Here is a 23,358-nt window from a genome sequence, read left to right as displayed (position 1 = left end):
AGCAAATATGAATGTGATATATATCACTGGTAAATAACTTTTGTTTTCACAAATCTTCTGTAGTGTTTATTGAAAAAGGTAACTATGGATCCTAGGTTGTTGTCATAAGAGACACATAGTTCCTGTATCTGTAATTTTAATACAAAACTTAATGTTAGAATGTCAATTGATTTTAAAAAAATACTCTTCCACTTTTCTGTCGTACATGAACAACATTCATATTGTTAGACAACAAAGCCCTCATTGGTGTCACTTGTGGAAACATCCTTGTTGCTGTTAAAACTATTTCTGTATGCGGGATTAAAAAGAAGCAGCACTTGTTCTTCAGTCATTTTATTTAACCAGTAATTGTCCCTTTTTTCCTAGGCTGCTGGATTGTATAATATTGATGCAGTGCAAGCAATGGCCTTTGATGGCTGCTATCATGACACAGACACCACCGACATTGACCTGACCACCTTTTCAGTCCCTTCTGAAGAAAGTTCAACACGAGGGCAAGCACCCAGCACCCCCACTCTAGATGCAGCTCGCATCAAGAGGAAGAGATCCTTGAAGGGGAATGTGGGCAGGATTATTTTGCAGAACAATCATGCCATTGACACATACTCCAGGGTTATATTTCCTACTGTATATATTGTATTCAACTTTTTTTACTGGGGTTTGTATATATGAATGATTATAACTGATATATTTTTCATATGAGCACACCAGAAATGCATAGTAAAATACACATGCCATGATCTGTGTAAGCAGAGATGCTTTAGAGTTTGAACAAGATTCTGCTACCCAAATAACAGGTTTTTCTCTCTGCTTGCAAAATTTATTATCTAAAATGGAAGTCCCAATGGCTCTGAGTTTGTTATGCACTCTGGGCTATTATTCCTAAATGATGATAGGTGGTTTTAAGCTAGTTTGTATGACAGCAGTGTAAAATACCTATTTCTGCTGTGTGATGCACAGGATTGGTAGTTATGCAGCTTCCCACAACGCAGCCATCTAGCTTACAGAACTATTTTAAAGCTGCCAAGAGTGGCCAGACCTACACCATACAACACCTAAATCTTCCCTCCTCTGCCAACGTTGCCCACCACTCCCACCTATGATCCAGACTAGTGTTATACACTCAGCACTAGGATCTTTCTCCGAATAATTTCACTCTTCACATTGCTTCTTGCTGACTTAAAAAATATATAAAGCTCCGTAGCCTTCATTCTTGGATGATTGAAGCTGACTAGGAGCTGACTTAGGAAGTTGACTAGGAGCAAAATTAGACCTGGTGCTGGAGAACCTAACCATAGACTGCCTGAGTTATAATAGCAGCTGGTATTCTATCCAGCCATTGGAAGGTGCACGTTGTGGAATAACCACAGATAATCAGTTTTAATTGAAGGCTTACAACAGGAAACTATGGTAGAAATCTCTGAAATAGTAACTAGTATAAATGCTATTCTGCTCAATTTAATTAAGGCCAAGTAATTTCAGTCACTGCCATATCTGTAAAAAATATGGTGGCAGCCAGCAGTAGCTTTACAGTCCAATCCAATGCATGTTTACTCAAAAATTAGCTCCAGTTCTTTCATTGGGACATTATTCCATATAGGTATACATAGGACTGCACTCAAAACTACACATTGCATGTATTATCTTCTGGACCAAAGCAATCTAGGGAGACTGCAAGTTTAAGTGAAAAATGGCAGGCATAGTTATATAGGGGCTATTTAACCCTTCTTCCTCTGATTATTTTTCCATTCCAATTATCCCAAGTGTTTATTTCAAAGGGTGGGGGCACATCCAGGAAATTATACATGAATATGTGTCCTGTCGTGTTTGATTAGTTAACTGAGGAACTCTCCTATTATGCTACAAACTGGATCAATTTCCTCAAAGAACAAATACTGGCCCTTAAAAGGTCATAAGGAGGCTGCGAGCACCTGTCGCTAAGTAGGGAGAAATTTTATAAAACTTGAACCCCAGAAGTAAAGTGGAAGATTCTATGTTTTTTTACATTTAAGTTCTTGTGAACCTCTTATCTCCTTGACATCTCTTTGAAAACCATGCTGGAAATTTTTCTCTTTCTTGTTTCTGAGCCAAGTCAAAGATCCCATATAAGGTATTAATCATATAATATATATCAGAATAGAACTGCTATTAAGTTTAACCAAATTAATTGCAACTTTCCTGTTCTTTGGGCTCATCCATCCATACCTTTGCTCCGTGCTTTCTAGGTCCAGGTCCAGGCTTTCCATGGAAACCAAATTGACATTTGCTCCGATTCAGCAGTAAAACGCAGGCCTTGCTGGGTAAAGCAAAAGAAACACACCATACACACACAAACACAGACCTGGAAAGTTGAGAGCTGTGCCTAGAAACATGGCATAATGTTGTAGGCTAACAATAAAATGAAGTGTGGATGAACGCTTTGTTGCAATCACTGTATCACACCCACAGGAGCAATCCCATTCATTGTCATGGAACTACTCTAGGGAAAATGGTTTGTAGTTTTGCACTTCTGATTAATGTTTTATAATTTTGCAATTCAATGTGCAGTATGGAAATATCTGTTAATAAAAATATAAAAATATATGCAAGTAGTGGGTTATAATAAAGATTTTGTTTTAAAAAAGAAGGCATTCTCTGGTGTGTGCATTTTTCCTGATGGTAGGAGGAACTGCTCTCCCTGTTTAGAAAAGGGTGCTTGCCTAGAATCTCACAAGTTGTGTATTTATTTTTTACACTTCCAGCAACATTAACCATTTATCAGACACCAGTCTCAGCTGTGCCTCATTCCCAGAAACTGGGGTGGCATGCAGGATTACTTTCCATGGGCGTAGGCGGGGGGGGGGGAGCTGCTCCCCTAGGTAAAGGTAAAGGGACCCCTAATCATTAGGTCCAGTCGTGACCAACTCGGGTTGTGGTGCTCATCTCACTTTATTGGCCAAGGGAGCCGGCGTACAGCTTCCGGGTCATGTGGCCAGCATGACAAAGCTGCTTCTGGCAAATTAGAGCAGCGCACGGAAACGCTGTTTACCTTCCCGCTGGAGCGGTACCTATTTATCTACTTGCACTGGTGTGCTTTCGAACTGCTAGGTTGGCAGGAGCAGGGACCGAGCAACGGGAGCTCACCCCGTTGCGGGGATTCAAATTGCCAACCTTCTGATCGGCAAGTCCTACGCTCTGTGGCTTAACCCACAGCGCCAATTAAAACAATAGAAATACTTTACTGACCAATCACTGCCTCCCCCAAAAGTCCTGGCTACGCCTCCGTCTTTCTTTTGCAAAACTCAAAACTGTCTCCTTGTTATGCCGAAAGGGACACTTTTAATAACAGCACAGAGTTATCATCGCATTACACAACTTAATTGCTGTGGCTTCTTTCTGTGCAGTTTTAGCCTTTGCCTGATGCTCCTGCAACGCCCTTTTCGCAGTGATAAGAGTGTATTATCCCAGGTGCGTACAACAGACGTAGGCGTGCGTGAGGGACGAAAAAAACAAAAGGGAGCTAAGGCGCTCTTCTCTCCTACCCCGCCCCCAGCCTTTAAAAAATCTCATTACGAGCGTCTCCCCTTCGCATAGCTCGTTCCTTTGGGGCAGAAATACAACCGGTGCAGAGAGAGAGCGTGCGCGCTCACACCTCTGAGCCTGAAGGGGGTGCAATGAGAAAGCTGCGCTTTCCCTGCGCGTCCACACGGCGGCTAAACCGGCACAAGGGAACAAGTCCTAACGCCAACGCCGCCGCCGCCGCCGCCACAAAAAAGCGCTTATTTCCGCGACCGCCCCGCCTTGCTGTTTGGGAGGCGGGCAAAAAGCAACAAGTCTCCCGCGATAGGAGAGAGGTAGGCGGGTGGGAGGGAGGAGAAGGGAAGGAAGGCGACTCTTCCTCCTGCCGCACAGGAAGCGCGCGCAGGGGCAGCTTCTGCTCACGCTGCAACGCACGTGTCACTCTCCGCGCGCCCAAGCAGGTCGGTATAAAGCGAGGGGCGGCTGCCCGAAGAGCACCTGCGGGTCTCCCCACCCTCCGCCACAGAAATGGCTCCGCTCCCTTCTTCTCCGTCTAATATTGCAGTGTGAGGCGAGGCCGGCCATGCTCTTCCTGGGCAGGACGCCCAATCCAGCAGCCTAACCCCACAGCAACGTGGTAACTCGCACCTAGTCGCCGCTGCTTATGCACCGTCAGCGCTGGATACTCTTTATGGCCGTATCCCGACGTGCTGCAAATCTAGAACACCCCCCCCCCCCCAGCTACCATTAAGAAGAGCAGCCGCGTGATTCTCGGTCGGCTCTTTGCTTATCTTTGGTAGCTGCCGCTGCTTCATTTCATTGAAAATTCCCATTTTGGAAGCCTAGCCTAAGCTTTTGCATGAATTCCAAAGAGGGTGATTGAAATGCACGTCCCTTCGTTGGAGGGCGAGGGCCCGGCGGGACTTGCTGCTGGGATCCAGTTAGGAATACTGCCGGCGCACGTGGATATTGGCGCGAGGGGCTCGAATACGCTGCCAATTCGCCGCTGCTCTTGTGCCGCTAAGAGAAAAGGATGCAGTTGAGAAAACCTTTGGGTTTGTTTTTTTAAGGCGAGGGGAGGTTTTCTGCGGGGCATGAGAACAAGAGGGTCTGCTGTGTGGAAGGAGGTGGGCCTCCTCCACAGAGCAGTTGCTTTCCCTCCTTATTTGGGGATGGGGAACCTGAGGCCCTCCAGATATTGCTGGAGTTAATACAAGGAGAGCGCTCTAGCCCTCGGACTCTGCATCTGGTCGGTCACTGAGAGATCCATTCCGGAATGGAGGGATCCATTCCGGAGGCCCGTTCACAACCTGAAAAGAACGCAACCCGCGTCTGCACGTGCACGGGTCGCGATTTGCCGCTTCTGCACATGTGCGTAACGTCATTTTGTGTGTCTGCGCACGAGCAAGCGGTGAAACCCGGAAATAACCCTTTCGGGTCACCGCTGGACGCAACCTGAAAACGCGCAACCTGAAGCAAATGTAACATGAGGTATGACTCTACAGTGGTACCTCGGGTTAAGAGCTTAATTTGTTCTGGAGGTCTGTACTTAACCTGAAACTGCTCTTAACCTGAAGCACCACTTTTGCTAATGGGGCCTCCTCCTGCTGCTGCGCCACTGCTGCACGATTTCTATTCTCATCATGAAGCAAAGTTCTTAACCCGAGATACTATTTCTGAGTTAGTGGAGTCTGTAACCTGAAGCGTCTATAATCCGAGGTACCACTGTAGTGGATTACTGTACATGGGCTTTGGCTGGAACCAGCATGCTCTAGGTTCCTACCTTCTTCATGCCCATCAGCTCCAGCCAGCCTCATCAGTAGTCAAGTATTATGGAAAATGCACACCCAACAAAATTGTGGGGTGCGTGCTGTAAGTTCCCCAACTCCCCTTAAATAAACTATTCTGCTTACTTGGTTATGAACAAATTGATTTGAATCGCTGTGGAGATAGCTACCATTGCTTGGATATTTATGACTATGCTGTGGAAAATAGGGGTACATGTGTTACCTATCCCGTGTCACTGTTCAAATGTCAGCTCAGCAGTGAACTGCTATGTGATCTTCTGCAAGTACATTCACCCATTTGCAATATGGTGCAACAAGACATCTTAATTGCAAGATTTGCTGAAATGATGTACACAAAATGCATACTCTTAGTTGGAGCTAAGTAGACCTGGGCTTGATCAGTGCTTGGACTGGATTAAACAGACTGAATTCTGGGATGGAATAAGGGTGGCAAATAAATATACTAATAAAGTTCTTTGAACATGAAAAGTGCTGTATAAATTGGTAAGAATTACATGCTGCTGTTTCTGGAAAGGGCTGAGTGTTGCTTATTCTGAAATAGCTCATTTCCAAATACTGCACAGCAGTGATGCGCATCCTTAGCTTGTTAATGTTTTGATTGCGCCTCCTCAAAGATTTGCAAGGAAACATTATTGCTGTCTCCTTTCTCCCTCCCTATCTTACATTTGCATCTGTCTGTTCCTGTTAACCCCATTTTCCTGCAGCTTTTAAGTAGGTTTAAACGCAGGGGGACATAAAGTGGTACCCATTAAAATATTTAGTTTAAGATGTAGTGGAACGGAAAATGAACTAATGTTTAATGAATTACCTTGCCTGCCCAGGGGACCACATAGGTTGCTACATGGTGCAATGGTGATGTGTGCATAATATCTTTGAGCTCCAAAATCTCAACATGCTTTCCATGATGTGTTTCTGTGGCATTGTTAACGCTACTCCCTAGCTGAAACCAGCTGCTAACAAGCAGGCAGTGTTCACCCAGCAGAGAGAATGGGAGGGTGGATTGAGGACATCAGAAAATTGCCATTGTCACAGAAAATGTCATGGGATCTCTGGGACTCGAAACAGAGCAGAATTTTAAAAGCTTTATCTTAAAACTAACATGCATGCAATCTGATAATGGAGGCTTGATGAGCTGAAGTGACCCTGCTGAGATGTGATTAAGTTTTTCCAGAAAGCCTGTGTTTTGAAAACCTAGAAGAGGAGCTGTGAGCTATGTTAGGAAAAAAATGCTAAAGGGAATATCTCATGCAGAAGCAAACCAGTTAAGACTAATCTATGCATACATGTACATCACCCAGTGTTTTCTCAATCTGCATTTGCCTCTGGAAAAGAACAGAGTTTCCAGTTAGCTGACTTTCAAATATGTAGTATGAGATAATTTTGACATATTTTAATAAGGTGATACTGACTTGCCCTTAAATATACACATTTGGTGTCAGATTCATTGAGCTATCATCATCAGTTCAGACCTATGTGAAGTTAAGGGGTTTTTTTTTTTGTCTTACATGTATCACTGTACATTGTTTGAATTGAGATGTTTTGGCCATTTTACCGCTTTCAGTTTGAAAAGGTCCTTTTGGCACTTTTCACAATCTTTTTGTTTTAAGGACCTTGAGCAATTTAATATCAGGTGCAAACATGGCCACCCCTTTTGATGGTCCAATCCTCAGCAGGTTTACCCAGGCTGCAGTTCTGTGCACACATAGGAGTGTGATTGAACTTGGTCTTACCTCAGACATAGGGCTCCTCCTCCCGCTTATTCATCATTTATCCTGATTTGCTTGCACAGAGCTTGTTTGGAGGTTAGATTATATCTGGTCTTTTTGAGCATTTGTTCACGGGACAGTTGTACAACGCACATTCATCCTGATTCACTTCCAAGGTGTTTACACTTCCTGTTAATCATTCATTCACCCCACACTTTTCAGTGCATTTTCCTCTCACTTTCCTGACTGCAACAAGTCTGTTTTGTTTTTGTTTTCAAGTGGATACCTTGCGCTAGGGTAACAGAGTGCCTTAATCCACTTTCAGATAGGTAGCCGTGTTGGTCTGCCATAGTCAAAACAAAATAAAAAAATTCCTTCTAGTAGCACCTTAAAGACCAACTAAGTTAGTTCTTGGTATGAGCTTTCGTGTGAGCTTCAGAGTGTATCTGAAGAAGTGTGCATGCACACGAAAGCTCATACCAAGAACTAACTTAGTTGGTCTTTAAGGTGCTACTGGAAGGATTTTTTTATTTTGTTTTAATCCACTTTGATTGCATCAAGCTAAAGTTGAATTTCTTTTGCAAAATAGCGATGCTCTAGAGGCACCCTTAATGTTTTTGCTACTTTATGCAGGACCATGCCCAAGAAAGGAGGGAGACGAGCTGCAACAGAGAAGGAACAACGTTTGCCATGTAAACAAGCAAAAGTGGAAGCAACCTCCCCTTGGCTTATGAAATGTGACCATCCAGAGAGCGTATTTGAAAGTTTGATCTCTCCTGTCAAACAAGATGAATTTTTCAGAGAATATTGGGAGCAGAAGCCATTGCTGCTTCAGAGAGAGGAGCCTTCTATGACATTGTACTACCAATCTCTTTTTCACTTAACTGACCTGAAAGACATGGTCAAAGAGGGCTTGTACTATGGAAGGGACATAAATGTCTGCAGAAGTATGAATGGGGAAAAAAAGATTTTTAACAAAGATGGCAAAGTCAGCTATGAACAGCTGAAGAAAGACTTTGACCAGAAAAAGGCTACAATACAATTTCACCAGCCCCAGAGGTTTAAGGTATGATCCATCAGATGTCTATTGTTGGTTGCTTTTGGAGTTTTAATCTGGGATTCTGGAAATTTAGGGAGTAGGCTGTGGTACTATGAGCTATCCTCTCTTACAATCAGCTGTTGCCAAACTGGATTGAAGAGACCAGGGACACTGCTAAACTGACTGAGAAGCCATAAATTACTCTGTTTTTATATTGTTTGTTGTGTATCAGTCCTAATTGGTAAACAGCCTATTCCTAAGCAAATGCATAAAAATATATTGCTTTTGGATAGTTCTCTTACTGAAAAAATCCTCTGGTATGTTTGCTTTTAACATTGGCTTGACTTTAGAAAATTGGGGAAATGATACAATTTAAGCTTAAACTTGATTCATTTTTCTGTACTCGAAGGGAGTACCACTGAGTGCCAGTCTTGCAGAAAACATGGGCTCTTTAAGAACCAAGATGATATAAAACCAGTATTTCTAGTGTAGAAGAAAGAATGATTCAGGATGTCCTTTTGAGTCTTTAGGACGAAAAAGTCACCTTTGGAAGAGGTGAGTGAATGCCAGTTAGAAATTAGTATTCCTTTTGTGTACGAACTACAGATTGTTTTCAGGAGAATTCCCTTACAGAATCATGATTAAAGTATTACAGGTGGGACCAAAAATAAAATAAAATGTTTCAGTGTGGTCTAACTGGCCTAGTCTTCTTTCAGGGCATTCTGTGCCATTTCTGTCCCCTCCTATGCCCCAGGTTTTCTGATACACACACATCTGTCCAGCATTTTGCAGCTCTTGAGCATTGTTGTTGTTGTTTAGTCGTGTCCGACTCTTCGTGACCCCATGGACCAGAGCACGCCAGGCACTCCTTCCTTAGTCTGTGCTTATTAGACCACTAGGGATTTTCTCTCTTGCTTCAGCAAACTTAGGGATTCCCTTGAGGATGCTAACTCAAAAGACATCATGAACCATTCTCATTTGTACACTAGAAATACTGGTTTCATATCATCATTGGATTATCTGATACATAAATTATATGTTAATAATTGCTGTTGGGTAAAGAGGAAGTGTAACATGAGCGGGAACAAGATACACATACAGTACAAACAATTGCTTTTTGTTTGCTATTCAAATTCAATTTGTGGATTATGGAATTAAGACAGTTCATGAGAATATTCTATAAACTCAATGTTACATACTCATATCCCAGTATCCCATTTTTTGAAATGAAGCAATGAGCCCTTTAAAAAAATCTGTATAATGAAGTTACTAAACAAATAGATTTATAAGGAAACACTGCAGTTAATGTGTTAGTGCCTGAGCTTGTGCAAGCTGCTTCTACTTGATTTTTGCAGACTCCCTGCTCCCACTATACTATAGTCTTCTATGCCACACATCCAAGGCCTTTCCTGACAGTTACCTGGAGTGGAGAGTCAGGGGATGTCTGTGGTTGGAAAAGCTTCATTGAGTAAGCAGACACTGGCTTGCACAACTCGATTCATTTCAATAAAAATAACTTGATTTGAAGGGAAAGCAAAAAGGAGCAGTGATTTGGTTGGCTGGAAGGAATGGCCCAGCAACATTATGCAAAACAGGATTTAGTTGTATATTGTTACCTGTATAAGTGGCTTCATTGAGGTTTGTATTGGCAGGCATCTTGAAACCACTTACACTGGATCTAAGGAAGGAGACTGAATTTAGCATGTGTTGGAACTTCTGTTTTCTGCCTACTTCTCACCTAGCTTGCTGACATGTTTTCAGATAATGCAGCAGCTGTATGAATGCCTGTGTGTGCAACAGGCACACTTTCAATGTGGGAAAGTTGCACTCTTCTTCTGACCTTTTATAAAGCAGGTCAGGCAGACATCTTGTTTAGAGTGATACATGTTTTTGGAACAATTGGATTGCAAATATAATGGGTAAATATGATAGGAGAATAATGGAGGTTGCCTTGGCATTGTTAACCATTTCTCTGTCTCTTCCTTTTTTTCTTTTTAGGATGAGCTCTGGAGAATCCAGGAGAAGCTGGAATGCTACTTCGGCTCATTGGTTGGATCTAACGTTTACATTACCCCACCGGGGTCCCAAGGCCTGCCACCACACTACGATGATGTTGAGGTAAGAGGGCCCACAATGGCCAGTATGTTTCTTGTTTGCAAGAGTTTCGCATAGTAAAATAAAGTTACAGGTAGGTAACCCTGTTGGTCTGCCGTAGTCGAAACAAAATAAATTAAATTAAATTATAAAAAATAAAATAAAAAAGTCCTTCCAGCAGCACCTTAGAGACCAACTAAGTTAGTTATTGGTATGAGCTTTCGTGTGCATGCACACTTCTTCAGATACACTGAAACAGAAGTCACCAGACCCTTATACAGTGGTACCTCAGGTTAAGTACTTAATTTGTTCCGGAGGTCCGTTCTTAACCTGAAGCACCATTTTAGCTAATGGGGCCTCCCGCTGCCGCTGCACCGCCAGAGCACGATTTCTGTTCTCATCCTGAAGCAAAGTTCTTAACTTGAAGCACTATTTCTGGGTTAGCAGAGTCTGTAACCTGAAGCGTATGTAACCTGAGGTACCACTGTATATAGTGAGAGGGTGGGGAGGGGTATTACTCAGAAGGGTGGTGGGAATGGGTAATTGGCTGATAGGTGTGGTAAACCTGTTGACGACTGTTAACAACTGCAATTGGTCTTACAGGAAAAAGCAAGGGGTGAGATGGCTAAAAATAGCTTTATCATGTATAATGAGATAAGAATCCAATGTCTCTATTCAGACCAGGTCTCTCCATGGTTTTAAGTTTGGTAATAAGTTGCAATTCAGCAACTTCTCTTTCCAGTCTATTTCTGAAATTCTTTTGTAATAAGACAGCTACTTTGAGATCTTGTATAGAATGTCCTGGGAGATTGAAGTGTTCTCCTACTGGTTTCTCTGTCTTGTGATTAATTTTGTGGAAGTCATTACATGCGTCCACAATCTTACATGGATGATGCATGCGCATATCACATGTGGATTCTGTTTGAAATAAAACTTAGTACTACTTTCAACATTTACAAGTATTCTGTTCTAAATACAGTGGTACCTCAGGTTACATACGCTTCAGGTTACATATGCTTCAGGTTACAGACTCCACTAACCAGGAATAGTACCTTGGGTTAAGAACTTTGCTTCAGGATGAGAACAGAAATCGTGCTCCAGTGGCGTGGCAACAGCGGGAGGCCCCATTAGCTAAAGTGGTGCTCCAGGTTAAGCACAGTTTCAGGTTAAAAACAGACCTCCGGAACGAATTAAGTACTTAACCCGAGGTACCACTGTAAAGAACTCACTTGCAACAAATGTTTATTCCGTAGTGAACTTAGCTGAAAGTCTGAGGAACGGTGAGCTTTTTGATGCTTATTGACTTATGGTCTTTGCAGGTGTTTATCCTACAGTTGGAAGGAAAGAAGCACTGGCGACTCTATAAGCCTACTGTACATTTAGCTCAAGAATACAACACTGAGCCCGAGGAGAAGATAGGGACTCCAACACACGACTTCATATTAAAGGTATTCGTGTCAGAAACACCTCTGAGTGCCTGAGCTATAGATGAAGAAAATGTCTAAGACCTTGACATAGTTAGCTCGTTGTTGGTGAATAAGGTTGCCTGTCCCCTCTAGGTCTCAAAGAGAGAGATTAATTGTCTTGTTTGACATGGCTTATTCCGCTATGCCTCTTCTTTCAGTCACATTTTTCAGCGTCACTTCATACAAGCCTTTCCACTGTTAGGAGAATGAGAGGGCACAGATGTGTCCTGGTGTTGTTCTTGTTATTTAGCAGTCCCATTTTGGAAGTTGATTTAAATTTGGGTAGTATTGTGAGCTATGAGCTGGCAATGCTTCATGCATCTGTAGTAAACTGCAGTGAATATTGTGTAAATTTACACGCTTCCAGGATTAATACAGTGGCACTTCGGGTTACAGACGCTTCAGGTTACAGGCGCTTCAGATTACAGACTCAGCTAACCCAGAAATAGTATGTCAGGTTAAGAACTTTGCTTCAGGATGAGAACAGAAACCGCGAGGCGGCAGCGGGAGGCCCCATTAGCTAACGTGGTACCGCATGTTAAGAACAGTTTCAGGTTAAGAACGGACCTCCAGAACGAATTAAGTTCTTAACCCGAGGTACCACTGTATCTATCAATAACACAATTGCTTTGTTTCATTTTGCTTTGCTGCTGTCTTCTAGTTCTTATTGTTTTATTGCTTAGTCTGAATTAATTGTACTTTGTTGTTTTTTGCATTTCTGGAGCTTTTTCCGTTTGTTATTTAGTGCTGCGCAGTGTGTTTTATCTGCTGCTTTGGCCTAGTTTCTGCTGCTCTGCCTTTTTAATATTATTGATCATTGTAAGGCAACTTAAATACTATTCACTTTTTTCTTTAAATAAAAAAATAGGTTTCTAACAGTCCATGTAGCCTAGCTGTAGGATTTTGGATGTCTGCAGCACAGCTCTACATGAAAATGGGGAAAATTCTGTAACATGACAGAATTGTCTATTCAGCTGTTTGTGTTTTTGTTATTGAGAAATTTTTCTTTATTTTGCAAGCACAGCAGCGTAGCCTTAATAAACTGTCAAAATAATTTATTTTTAACTGTCCTGCCCACATTTTCTTCCAGCCAGGAGACCTGCTATATTTTCCAAGGGGGACCATACATCAAGCTGACACACCTCCTGGGATATCGCATTCTACTCATGTGACCATCAGCACCTATCAGAACAAGTAAGCGCTCTGCCTTATTCTTCTAGTATGAGTTTTCTTGTCAGTGACTTTAAACTAAATGAATCTGGCAAGCTATTTTTATTTTGTTTTAGCTATAGAAGATTTATATTCTATACCGCTTAATTAACCCAAGCTAACCAGTTTACATAAAGCAGGCATGTCCAAAGTCTGTTTCGGGGGGCCTAATCCAGCCCACTGGTTGGTTTAATCCGGCCCCTGTGGCAGTTAATTTCAATCCTAAAAAGCTCAACAATTTTGGTTGGCCCTTTGGTCAGCCCTCACAGCCCTTCACTTCATCAAATTTGGCCCTCTTTGGAAAAAGTTTGGACACCACTGACATAAAGCAACATAAAACATTCATTGCATTCATTGTTTTGTTCTTAAGGGAAATAGTATTAGCTTAGAAGATCTGGGGTGGGGAACCTTTGGCCCTCCAGATGTTGCAGAACTACAATTCCCATCATCCCTCATGTCTTTCCAATAGGCAAAATCCTTAATTGGAACAAGAATCTCTGCTACATTAAGCAGAGACAAGAATGGGAGGCAGTGAAGAAGTAGGGGGATAATGAAGTCAGATCCTGGGTTTCATGCTGCGGTTTTGTGTTCATGTAGTAAACATAGCTGGAGTTAATGTGTTCAGGCAGCAAAGTGATTTTTTTTTTTTAAATCAAAGACTGATTCAGCAGCAAATGGAACTATAGTTAAGTTGGGACCACAATAATGAACAGTTGGGACCAGAAGCAACAGAACAGCTGGTTTTTTATGCCCGTGGTACTTCGCTTCAAAGCACATTTTTGTACTGAATATGTTCAGGAAGAGATTTCCATGCTGTGGTACCATGAATGTCATATAGAATAGCCACAGTGCTAATTGGTCTTGTCACGAAAGTCTTTGTTTCTTCTGTGGAGGCTCTGTGGTCGTTGTAGCTTGATACAGACTCCTAGGCCAGTTCCTCCTCCTTCAGAAGGACAGAGGACAGGAGAGAGCATTCTCTGGCAGCCCCAAAGTTGTGGAACTCCTTCCCTACAGAGGTGTGCCTGTCACCTTCATTATATAACTTCCAGCAAATGTTTAAGACACACCTCTTTACCTTGCCTTTTGACACTTGAGATGTATATTTTTAAGGCCCTACTTATTTCTGTAGTTGTTTGTTGTTTTAAACTGTTTTTAATCTTGAGTTATGATGTGTTTTGATGTTGTCACCTGCCCTGGAACCTTAGGGTGAAGGGTGGGTAATTAATAATAATAATTAATGGCCCATCCCAGGGAGGGGTACCTAACTATAATGCTGGCTTGATCAGATCACATTCCCTGGATTAAGGTTTTTGTCACTTCTCCTTTCCACCTAAATCCAAAGAAGCTCTCTAGGTTCTGAACTGGTGTATGTCATCATTAATGGACTGGATAAGGGTGAACAAACTGAAACCTAATCCAGAGGAGACAGAGGTGCTCTTGGTCAGTCAGAAGGCAGAACAGGGAAAACAGAGATTCAGCTTGTGCTGGATGGGGTAACACTTGCCCCCAAAACACAGGTTTGCAGTTAGGGTTTTCTCCTGGACTCACCTCTGAATATGGATGCCCAGGTCTCTGTGGTGGCCAGGAGTGCATTTATTTGCACAGTTAAAGCTGGTGCACCAGCCGCACCTGTTCCATAAACGATGTCTGATTTGGCCACAGCCTTAGTTACATCATGTTCTAACACGCTACGTGGGGGCCACCTTTGAAAAGTGCTCAGAAACGTCAACTGGCTCAAAGAGCTACAGCCAGATTGCTGACCAGGACTGGTTATAGGGAGCAGGCGACTCCCTTGTTACAACAGCTCCACAGGCTACTGGTCTGTTTCAGCGCACAATTCAAAGTGCTTGTTATCACCTATAAAGCCCAATATGGCTTAGGTTCAAGCTATCTGAAGTATCAGATTCCCTCCTATGAATCTTCCTGGGGAGGCCCTTCTCTCAGTCCTGCCACCCTCACAGGCACACTTGCTGCAGACTCGGTGGCTGCTTCCTGACTGGAACTCCCTCCCTAGAGAAGCTAGACTGTCCTTCCCCCAGCAAGTGAATGCCTCCTTTGGGCTTTGGGGAATTGACTGCTTTTAATGAAAGGGCTGGTCCCATGCTATTTTTACTGTAATTATTGGTATGTTTTAAACAGATGTTATATAGTTTTAATTCTATCAATATTTAACTGTATTTTAGGGATTATTTTTCTATGTTTTTAGCAGTTCTTATTTTTATCTTGAGTGCCACCAGGGGAAAAGGGGTATATTTTTCTGTGTATAATGTCCAAAATTTGGGTAAGTCTTATACATGGGGGCCATCTCCCCCTATTTTCTTAAATTGGAGTTCCCCAAAATAGGGGCGTCTTATACATGGGGGCGCCTTATAGACAGAAAAATATGGTTTGTTTATTTATTTATTTACCTACCTACCTCTGTTGAGGTGGACAATTTAATCCATTAGACTTTTCCATGCTGTTTCTCACCTACCTGCTTTTTCTGTACAGGAGACCACACTGAGGCTGTGATACGCTATCCTAAGCAATGCGAGTGGAGCATCTTTCAGGCGCTTGTAGCTAGCAGCCTGTCAATGACCTATGCTTCCTTAGGATGCCCTGAAAGAATTAGACTGTATTTCCTGATCACCTAGGATATGAGTACACACGATAGTATTTTTGCTAAACTTTCTCAGTTTCAATCCATGTGGGTTAACAGGATGTGCTGGATGAGCCCTTGACATTCAAAACCAGATTTACTTTCTCTTTATCCTCGGCAAGAAACATTGCTCTGAATTAACTGGCTTGGCATTAATGCCTTTGTTTCCCTCCCCTCCCTTGTATGGCAGCTCTTGGAGAGATTTTTTGCTGGACGTGGTTCCTGGACTAGTGTTGGATACGGCGAAAGAGGATGTTGACTTTCGGAAGAGCATTCCAAGGCAGTTACTGATGGTAAAGATGTAGAGCTAAAGAAAATGAAGAGCAGTGTGTGCTTGCTGTCAGAGGAAAAGTGCATAGCCACCATTTTAAACACAGAGTAACTCCCATAATCACCACTAGTAGCTTCATAATGTTGGAAGAGGTCAGCCTTGTTTCTTAGCAGCAGATCTTCTTTACTGTGTGGTCACATTTGTTTGCAAAACTAAGCCAGAAAGCTTTTTAAACCAAACAGTGCACAAGCTGCTCCCTGGCACCTATAATAGTCCCAGCAAGTGTAGGCAAAACTGCAGAGTTTTGTTATGGGTCTTGTAATAAAGAGAGCTAATTGCTAGCCTTCAAGATGCCATCTGTAGCTTGACCCAGTAGCTTTCAAAGAAGAACACCAAGTCCAAATTAATACGAAATTTTATGATTTTATAATGTGGCATTTGAATCTATGTAACTTAGCCACTGCTGCCTTCCCATAACTGGCTACAGGAAGAAGAGTTAAAACGAACACTTGTTTGTTCCAAAAATCTTGCCTTTGCAATTCTGTCCTAGCACAGTAGGTAGTGATGATTACAATTTGTTATTTGCCCTTCACCCTAAGGTCCCAGGCTGGGTTGCAACAATAAAAACACAACATTAATATTAAAACACAATATTGCACAATATTAAAAACTGTTTAAAACAGCTTATAATGACCAAAATAAGGTTGTGAGCCAACATCTGTAATGCCTAGAGATCTTTGGATTGCATTCTCAAGTAAATTAGGATCGTGTTTCTAACTACTAGCATAAATTCTTTTTGGTCTTTTTCTTTAGAAGGCGGATTTATCTGATTCATCCAAGCAATTAAGTGGCTTCCTGAGATGCCTTGCAGACCGTCTGGAAAATGGTAGAGAATTGAGGTCATCCGACATGAAAAAAGACTTCATTATGAACAGATTACCTCCTTTCTTGGGGACTAGCTTTGACTCTCTGGCTCCAGGTAGCATTTTAAGTTTGCAGAGGGTGCTTTTCATAAAGTGTGGGGACTGGGAAGACAGTTTGTTCCATAGATGTAGCAGTAAACCAGTTATTTACATATATTACATATATTACATATATTACATATGGGCCATAGATTAGTTTAATGTGTGGATTGGGCCATAGATTAGTTTAATGTGTGGATTGGTTCAGAGAGCCTGTACAGATGTTACATTTCTGAAGATTCCCTTCCCTTCTTTCCTTTTTTTGATATTTCAGTTAGCATCTTAAGAGGGACCTAGATTATACTGCAGCAGCTACGTCAGTGATAGATGGCATTTTTTTCTAATTAGGAAAATAGCCTGTGATCTTCCATGAGTCTCTGCTTCAGCTGTTATACTGTACATACAAGCTGACTGAACTAAAGAGATATTTACAAGAATTAGCCAACTGCACTAACTTCTGCACCTGCCCTTAGTCAAGAGAGATGTAAGCAGCACAGGCTAGCTTGCTGCTCCTTTCGCTCAACTAATATTGATATTCTTCCTTGTCTAGGTGGAGCACTACCAAAAATAGACAGTACAATCAGGTTACGGTTTAAAGACTACACAGTAATTACAGTGGAACCAGACCTTTTGGTGAGTACAGAGGAAGTGCTTGTGGAGACTTGCTTTTCAGTGAGGAATTGGGTGTATGTTATTTTTAGGCTGCTTGAATCCCACAGCATGTGACTGGGATTTGCTCTGACATTATAGCAATTCAGTTCTGTTTTGTAAAGAGAAAGCGTTACAGTGTTTTGTAGGAGTTTCAAAGACAGCCTTTGAAATATAACCAGGTGCTGGCCTTAGCTAAGGAATTTCCTAATTACTACTGCTAAAAAATAAGAAAGGTGAGGCTTCTAAAGTTTTGGTAAAATGGAGCAGGAGTTTTGCAAGTGCTTTGATGTTGATTGATAAATTACAATGTATTATCTGTTTTTCTCTTGTTTTCTAGGAAGAGTCTCGCAAAGAAATGGTTTTTGTCTATTACTCTTTAAAGAACAAGAGGGAAGTCCATATGATGGGGGATGAGGATATGAATGAGGATGGAATAGCAGAGGTTTGTTTTTAATTCTGCTTGTTAGGTCAGTTATTGATGAAGTCCATGTGGAAATTCCTTATTTTCAGATCTGTCTCTTCTAGCCCCTCTCCACACCTGGTGCTGGTCAGCAGTACGTTAAGTTTTTGCCAGACTGCTGTTTGGGTTTGTCTGTTTTAAAAGCTCTGTGCATTTTGTTGGCAATATGAGAACGCTGCTGGGTCAGACCAAGGACCCATTTACTCCATTACTTTGTCCCAATTGTAACCAACCAGATCTCCAAAAACCCACAGGTGTGTAGTATGAAGGTGGTAACTGATATTCAGCATATACTGCCTGTGTGCCTGGAGGTTGCATTTAGCTAGCCTAGTCAATGTAATATAGAAACATGTGTTGATAGATTTATAATAACTGTGTTCATCTGTATAACAGCAGTAACTACTGGCCCAGGATATATTATTCATATTGGTGAGCATGAAATGTGTCAAATGTTTAGTTCAATATGGCGTTAATAACACACACACTCTTTCTTTTTATAGACTCATGGGTTACGATTTCCGCTCTCACATATGGATGCGTTGAAGCAAATTTGGAGCGGTAACACTGTCCGTGTTAAAGAACTGAATCTGACTTCAGATGCAGAAAAAGAGAACTTGGTGGTATCATTGTGGAGTGAATCGCTCATTGAAGTAGTCTAGAGGCATGATCCAGTCAAAGTTAAGTACTCGTAGGTCTCTTAGATGTTGCTGGGAGAATCAAGTGTGCCCTTAAATTAAAATAGAAGGGAACTAAGGCACCAGCCAGCCAAAGTTAAAAGTGCTTAAATCTGCCATTGCACAGAAACAGCAAAACGTTACCTCAGGCATACAAAGGCTTTTTACATAGTTTTTGTATGCATAGTGAGTAAGGGTACTACTAGGTTCGTTGAACATAAAAATAACACACAGGAGGGTAACACACAGGAGGCTGTCCCCCGAGCTTGCGGGGCTGGCGGTGGGGCGCACCGACCCCTCTCACTCTCCAGGCTTCAGCGAAAGCCTGCATTCACCCCATAGGACGCACACACATTTCCCCTTCATTTTTGGAGGGGGAAAGTGCGACCTATAGGGCGAAAAATAAGGTAATCCGTTCCAGAAGTCCGTTCTTAAACCGAGGCCTCCCACCGGTCGGCTTCCGTTCTTAGACTGTAAACCGAATCGTTCATAAACAGGGCTGTTCTTAAACAGCGGTACCACTGTACACCTAAAGTAAGGAGGCCTGGTCTTGCCATACGAAATTCAGTGACGCCCCAAATTGTGGATAGTGCCATGGGCTGCAAACATAAATGTGTCGGCCCTTTTTTGGGGTGAAAGTGTGCTTTGTTGTACAGAAAAAGCCAACCTACTGCACTGCATCTCATAAAGGATGCATCATGTAATTAGTTGCATGAAAAAGCAACAGTAAAAGCACAAAGGAGCAGAAGCCAATTTATAACTATCTGCCCATGCCAAAATATACAGAATTATATACCTATTCAGGTAACTATTCAAGGTGTATAAATGGAGAAGAACCAGACATACATAAAATAGTATTGCATCACAATAAGTAAGAATGGAACGTTGTTACTTACTGTGACGCTTCTTCCTTGTTTGGTAGGCTAAGGCATCCACTGTGGGTTTTGTCTTTCACATTTGCCTATTGTGTGAGCTTGCACCATAGGAGGCGAGAGACTGAAACAGTTCTCGCACACTTTATCATTTGCCTTCCTTTCTACCCAGGCAACAACTGGATGGAAAACTACCACGTGGTTGTTTGCTTCATTGATCAATTAATAACATCTGGGCAGCACCTCCCATAGATCAGTATGTGGGGCATATGTTTTTAATGCTCCTTCATCCTTACAATTCTGTACCGGTGTTGTGAACAAAACCCAGGAGGCCTTTAGCACATTCTTGCCCACCTCACCCCCAAATGCAAAGCATTGTCTGTTCTATTGTTTTTGTCTGCTGCTGTCCTTTACAATTTAGGGTGACTGTGTTTTTTTCTTAAATACTGTGATCTTGTATTTATCATGCAAGTTTCCTTGTAATGGCTTGGCACCACAAGGTAGCTTAAAGCTACCTTTATATAATGAAGGTTTGAATTGATATTCAGAAAACAAAGCAGCACATCTCGTGTAACGAAAATAAAACTGCTGATACTATTTTGAAGTATTTTTAATCAAATAGCACAAAGAAATGTCAACTATATACACTATATATAAGGTCACTTTTGGACAAAATGTGATAACTGGCATTCTGGTTTTTAGGAGGGGAATTCTCCCTTGCATCATTTAAAAAGTATTATTGCAGTTTGCGATAAATATACCATGAACAGGATAAAGGCAATCCACCCCTTCTATCCTTTAACACTTTATATACATTAAATATACACACGTACATTCTAGTCAGAATGACCCTCTAAACTCTACAGCTCAAGTATTGAGTCTCTGTGGGTACAAGCCTTGTGGATAGAAATAGTCCCTCAGGTGCAATAGAGCTGTTTTGGTCCCCAATACCACCATGTCTAAAAGTTACTGGTCTTTCAAAGCACCAGTCTGTAAGTCCTTCACTTTTGGGAGCTGTGCCTGTGGTGGGACTAGAGCAAATACAGCCGTACCTTAGAAGCCAAACGGAATCCATTCGGCAACCGAGGCACGGCTTCTGATTGGGTGCAGGAGCTTTCTGCATGCAATCGGAAGCCACATCAGACGTTCGGCTTCCAAAGCATGTTCACAAACCAGAACACTCACTTCCGGGTTTGCGGCGTTCGGGAGCCAAAGCGTTCAACTGGCAAGGCATTCGGCTTCCAAGGTACGACTGTATCCTAAAAGTCTGCTGCGCTTAAGAGTGCAACTCCATTCACGCTTACTTAGATTCCTGTTGAATCAGGCTTACTCCCACTAAGGGGGGTTTTTATTGTAGTCATAGTTACATAACACTGATACACCAAATGAGAGCATCTTATTTGAGGTTGACTGGATTTTACATCGGCTTGAAAGCACTTTTTTAAAAAAAGTATTAAATGTAGTTTCAGAATTGTTTGATTTTAGCATACACAAATTCCATCTATTAAATAAGTGCTTCAGATGAAAATACATTTAAAGATCCTAGTGACGTAAAAATGAAAAAGTAGGTGTATTATTTATTTTACAATCTAAAGTGCTTATTAGGATGCAGTGCACACACACATATGCAGCATTTCACCTTGCATAGCTCCCTTGGTTCTAGAAAAACTAGGTTTTTTTAAGATACAAAGACTGAACTGCTGGTAGAGGTTGTGCAAGAGCCAATCAAGGCTGCTGTTACTGGTGTGAGCTACTGCAACAGTTTGCGGCCAGGGTGCCTCTGCTGCTTCTGCAACCAGTGACAGGAGATGTGGCAAGGTCAGTTGTGTCTCCAGAATGCATGTGGTTGATGGCACAATGCAGCAGAGTTGTGGCTCAAGCCCTTAGGTAGATGTTAATATATTAAGAATGCCATATCTTCATTATAAAAATAGAGGTTTTCCTCCAAAGTTTTTACCTTTTCCTTAACTATGCAGCTATAGCAAATATGAGAAATCTAGTCTTACACCGTTTGGCTTTAGCTATTCAAGCTTGATGTTCAGTTGTTTCCAAAAAATACATTAAGGTACACAGAAATAACGAACTGATCCAGCTTCCAGGTGCATAACACAGTTGCATGGAAAGCTACATGTGCAAACAGGCCCTGAACATGTGGCCACCATTTTCATTTTTTGACATAAGAGGTTGCATACCTCAAGCCCTTTAAAAGTGGTTAAAATTCTGCTAAATTCAGTCCCTGTGGCTCCTCATTTCCTGCCAAAGCAGCCAGTCAGAAGGATTTTAATTATACTAGGGGCTCCAGATACACTGAACAACTGTATTAGACTGCAAATTTAGTTTTAAACTCAGACATTGTTTTGCACAATTCCAATTTAAGTTTGAGTTTAAAACTAAGAGCAAAGATGAAAGTGGAAAGGTTCAGGATAGGCAGAAGCAGAGCTCCAAGTCTGAATTTATCTTCAACTGGAATTTTCATATCCTTTTACACTTAGGTTTTCCGTATTTTTGGAAAGGGTTTTTTTTAAAAAAAACAACAACAACAATTTGCATATGTAAAGTGGTACAAATAGTGCTGGTGCAACTTTCCAGAAAACAGCTCAATGTGTGGTGTTGACTTGTTCTCTAGTGGATGAACTACGCTAAGGCTATGTTAAGTTTATCAAACGCTTTTGGCGTTCTGATTTTAATAACTCATAAGTGGAAGGGAAAAAAAACCAGGGCACAATCCAGCCAAAGTTAATCACTGCAAAAACCAATCATATACTTTAATCTCCCTAGTTAAACACATTTTAATCTCATTGATTTTTAACTGGCTGGAATTGTGGCTACAGTGGGTAGACTGGAACAACAGCAGAAAGTTTTCTATACAAAATCTGAATCATTGCCAATATTTCTCTGTGACAATGCTCTGTGCATTACCAAGCTGCTAGTGAATAGTCTAAACTAGTCACTACATCTCTTACATAAATTCTCCTCTACAATAAAATACTATTGAGAATGGAGAATTAGCACTAAGCTTAACATTAAATAAGCTGTCTTTTCATATACAGTTCTCAAAGCATTTGTTTTATCGCCATTTTGAGTTACAATGATGAAACTTACCTGAGGCAAAACACTCAATTTTTCAAAAGTGAGATATATCTAGATATGAGGAAACAGTGCAATAATCAAAAAGCTTCTACTTGTAGCTTAAAACTGTAGGAGATGCATTTCAGCTCAAAGTTTTGTTGTTTTTTAGCTCTCACATGATAAGGAAAAGGGGGTAAAAAACATATAATTAGCAAGTAGAGAATGTTTGCATAATCACCACTGTAGCATTATTGCTTAATAGGACTCTGCTGAATATGCCATTGCTCTTATATTGTCTTCTTTACCCTTGTGAACAGATATACTACATAAGATTCAGCATTCCATTGCCACTTAAAACATGTGACAGTTTTGGATTCCCTGTATGCAGAGTCAGGCACATTCTATAACACGCTCCAGTGCTGTGTGACTTCAGTAGTTTGTTCAACAGTGTTTTCATCCCACATTTGTTCAGAGTTTAAAATGCCTTTATAGTGGAGTGAGACACACTCACAATATTTCGAAGTCCCATATCTGTGTGCATTTGCTGGTGTCGAGCTGGTTTACAACAATGTGGCTCCTGTCATAATAATATCCTCCTAAAATAAGAGACATTTGAGAAGGTCAATAGTTCACGTCAATTCATTATTGATTATTTATAAGCCTATTTTTTCCATTGCACTAAATGTGCCGTACTTGTAAAATGTTAACACCTAAAAACTATTTTAAAAATTGTTTTCATTAGAAAACCCTCTTTCAAGCTAAACTGGAAGCAAGATGGTGACAATATATACACGTGATCCAAAATTAATTAGTCCTGCACAGTGTATTTCAGGCAATTATTATTTTTTTTGCCTTATATTTTTTCTGTTTTTCCAGCTTATGTAGGACAACTTTCCAGTGTGCAAAGAGCTGCTATCTATAAAGGTTTTCTTTATGATTCT

At 41.4% G+C, this 23,358-nt stretch overlaps 3 protein-coding genes across 10 annotated transcripts in view; 2 read left to right on the top strand and 1 right to left on the bottom strand.

Moving 5' to 3' along the window:
* Positions 1-2,686, top strand: part of GABRR3 (gamma-aminobutyric acid type A receptor subunit rho3) — a 34,181-nt gene extending 31,495 nt beyond the window's left edge. For 5 of the 7 annotated variants that reach the window (XM_079974806.1, XM_079974808.1, XM_079974807.1 and 2 more), the window contains one exon: positions 367-2,686. In XM_079974806.1, coding sequence (XP_079830932.1) covers positions 367-672 — 306 coding nt within the window. In that variant the 3' untranslated portion in view covers positions 673-2,686. The remainder of the gene's footprint in view (positions 1-366) is intronic. The other 2 variants (XM_079974809.1, XM_079974810.1) reach the window with 1 other exon arrangement.
* A 1,056-nt stretch (positions 2,687-3,742) lies between these two features.
* Positions 3,743-19,945, top strand: RIOX2 (ribosomal oxygenase 2). Of its 2 annotated transcripts, none has more exons than XM_079974811.1 (10): positions 3,743-3,959; positions 7,646-8,078; positions 10,050-10,169; positions 11,465-11,593; positions 12,702-12,805; positions 15,649-15,751; positions 16,543-16,708; positions 17,242-17,324; positions 17,680-17,784; positions 18,303-19,945. In XM_079974811.1, the coding sequence occupies exons 2-10, from the start codon at positions 7,650-7,652 to the stop codon at positions 18,459-18,461; spliced, it is 1,398 nt and encodes a 465-aa protein (XP_079830937.1). In that variant the 5' UTR covers positions 3,743-3,959; positions 7,646-7,649; the 3' UTR covers positions 18,462-19,945. The 2 variants fall into 2 exon arrangements, with proteins under 2 accessions (XP_079830937.1, XP_079830938.1); XM_079974812.1 differs by lacking the exon at positions 3,743-3,959 and adding an exon at positions 3,966-4,135.
* CRYBG3 (crystallin beta-gamma domain containing 3) overlaps positions 19,944-23,358 on the bottom strand; it is a 62,988-nt gene continuing 59,573 nt past the window's right edge. The window contains exon 22 of the mRNA XM_079974734.1: positions 19,944-23,013. Coding sequence (XP_079830860.1) covers positions 22,925-23,013 — 89 coding nt within the window. The 3' untranslated portion in view covers positions 19,944-22,924. The remainder of the gene's footprint in view (positions 23,014-23,358) is intronic.

Source organism: Podarcis cretensis (assembly GCF_951804945.1).
Source record: "Podarcis cretensis genome assembly, chromosome: 4".
Lineage (NCBI taxonomy): Eukaryota > Metazoa > Chordata > Lepidosauria > Squamata > Lacertidae > Podarcis > Podarcis cretensis.
The sequence above is the reverse complement of the archived record's forward strand: the minus strand, read 5'-3'. Positions and strand labels throughout refer to the sequence as shown.

Excerpts from the sequence above, each read along its gene's own strand:
- RIOX2 (XM_079974811.1), top strand. The coding sequence starts at position 7,650 with ATGCCCAAGAAAGGAGGGAGACGAGCTGCAACAGAGAAGGAACAACGT. Across the intron at positions 10,170-11,464 it reads CACACTACGATGATGTTGAG|GTGTTTATCCTACAGTTGGA; the intron begins GTAAGAGGGCCC and ends TGGTCTTTGCAG. Across the intron at positions 16,709-17,241 it reads CTTTGACTCTCTGGCTCCAG|GTGGAGCACTACCAAAAATA; the intron begins GTAGCATTTTAA and ends TTCCTTGTCTAG.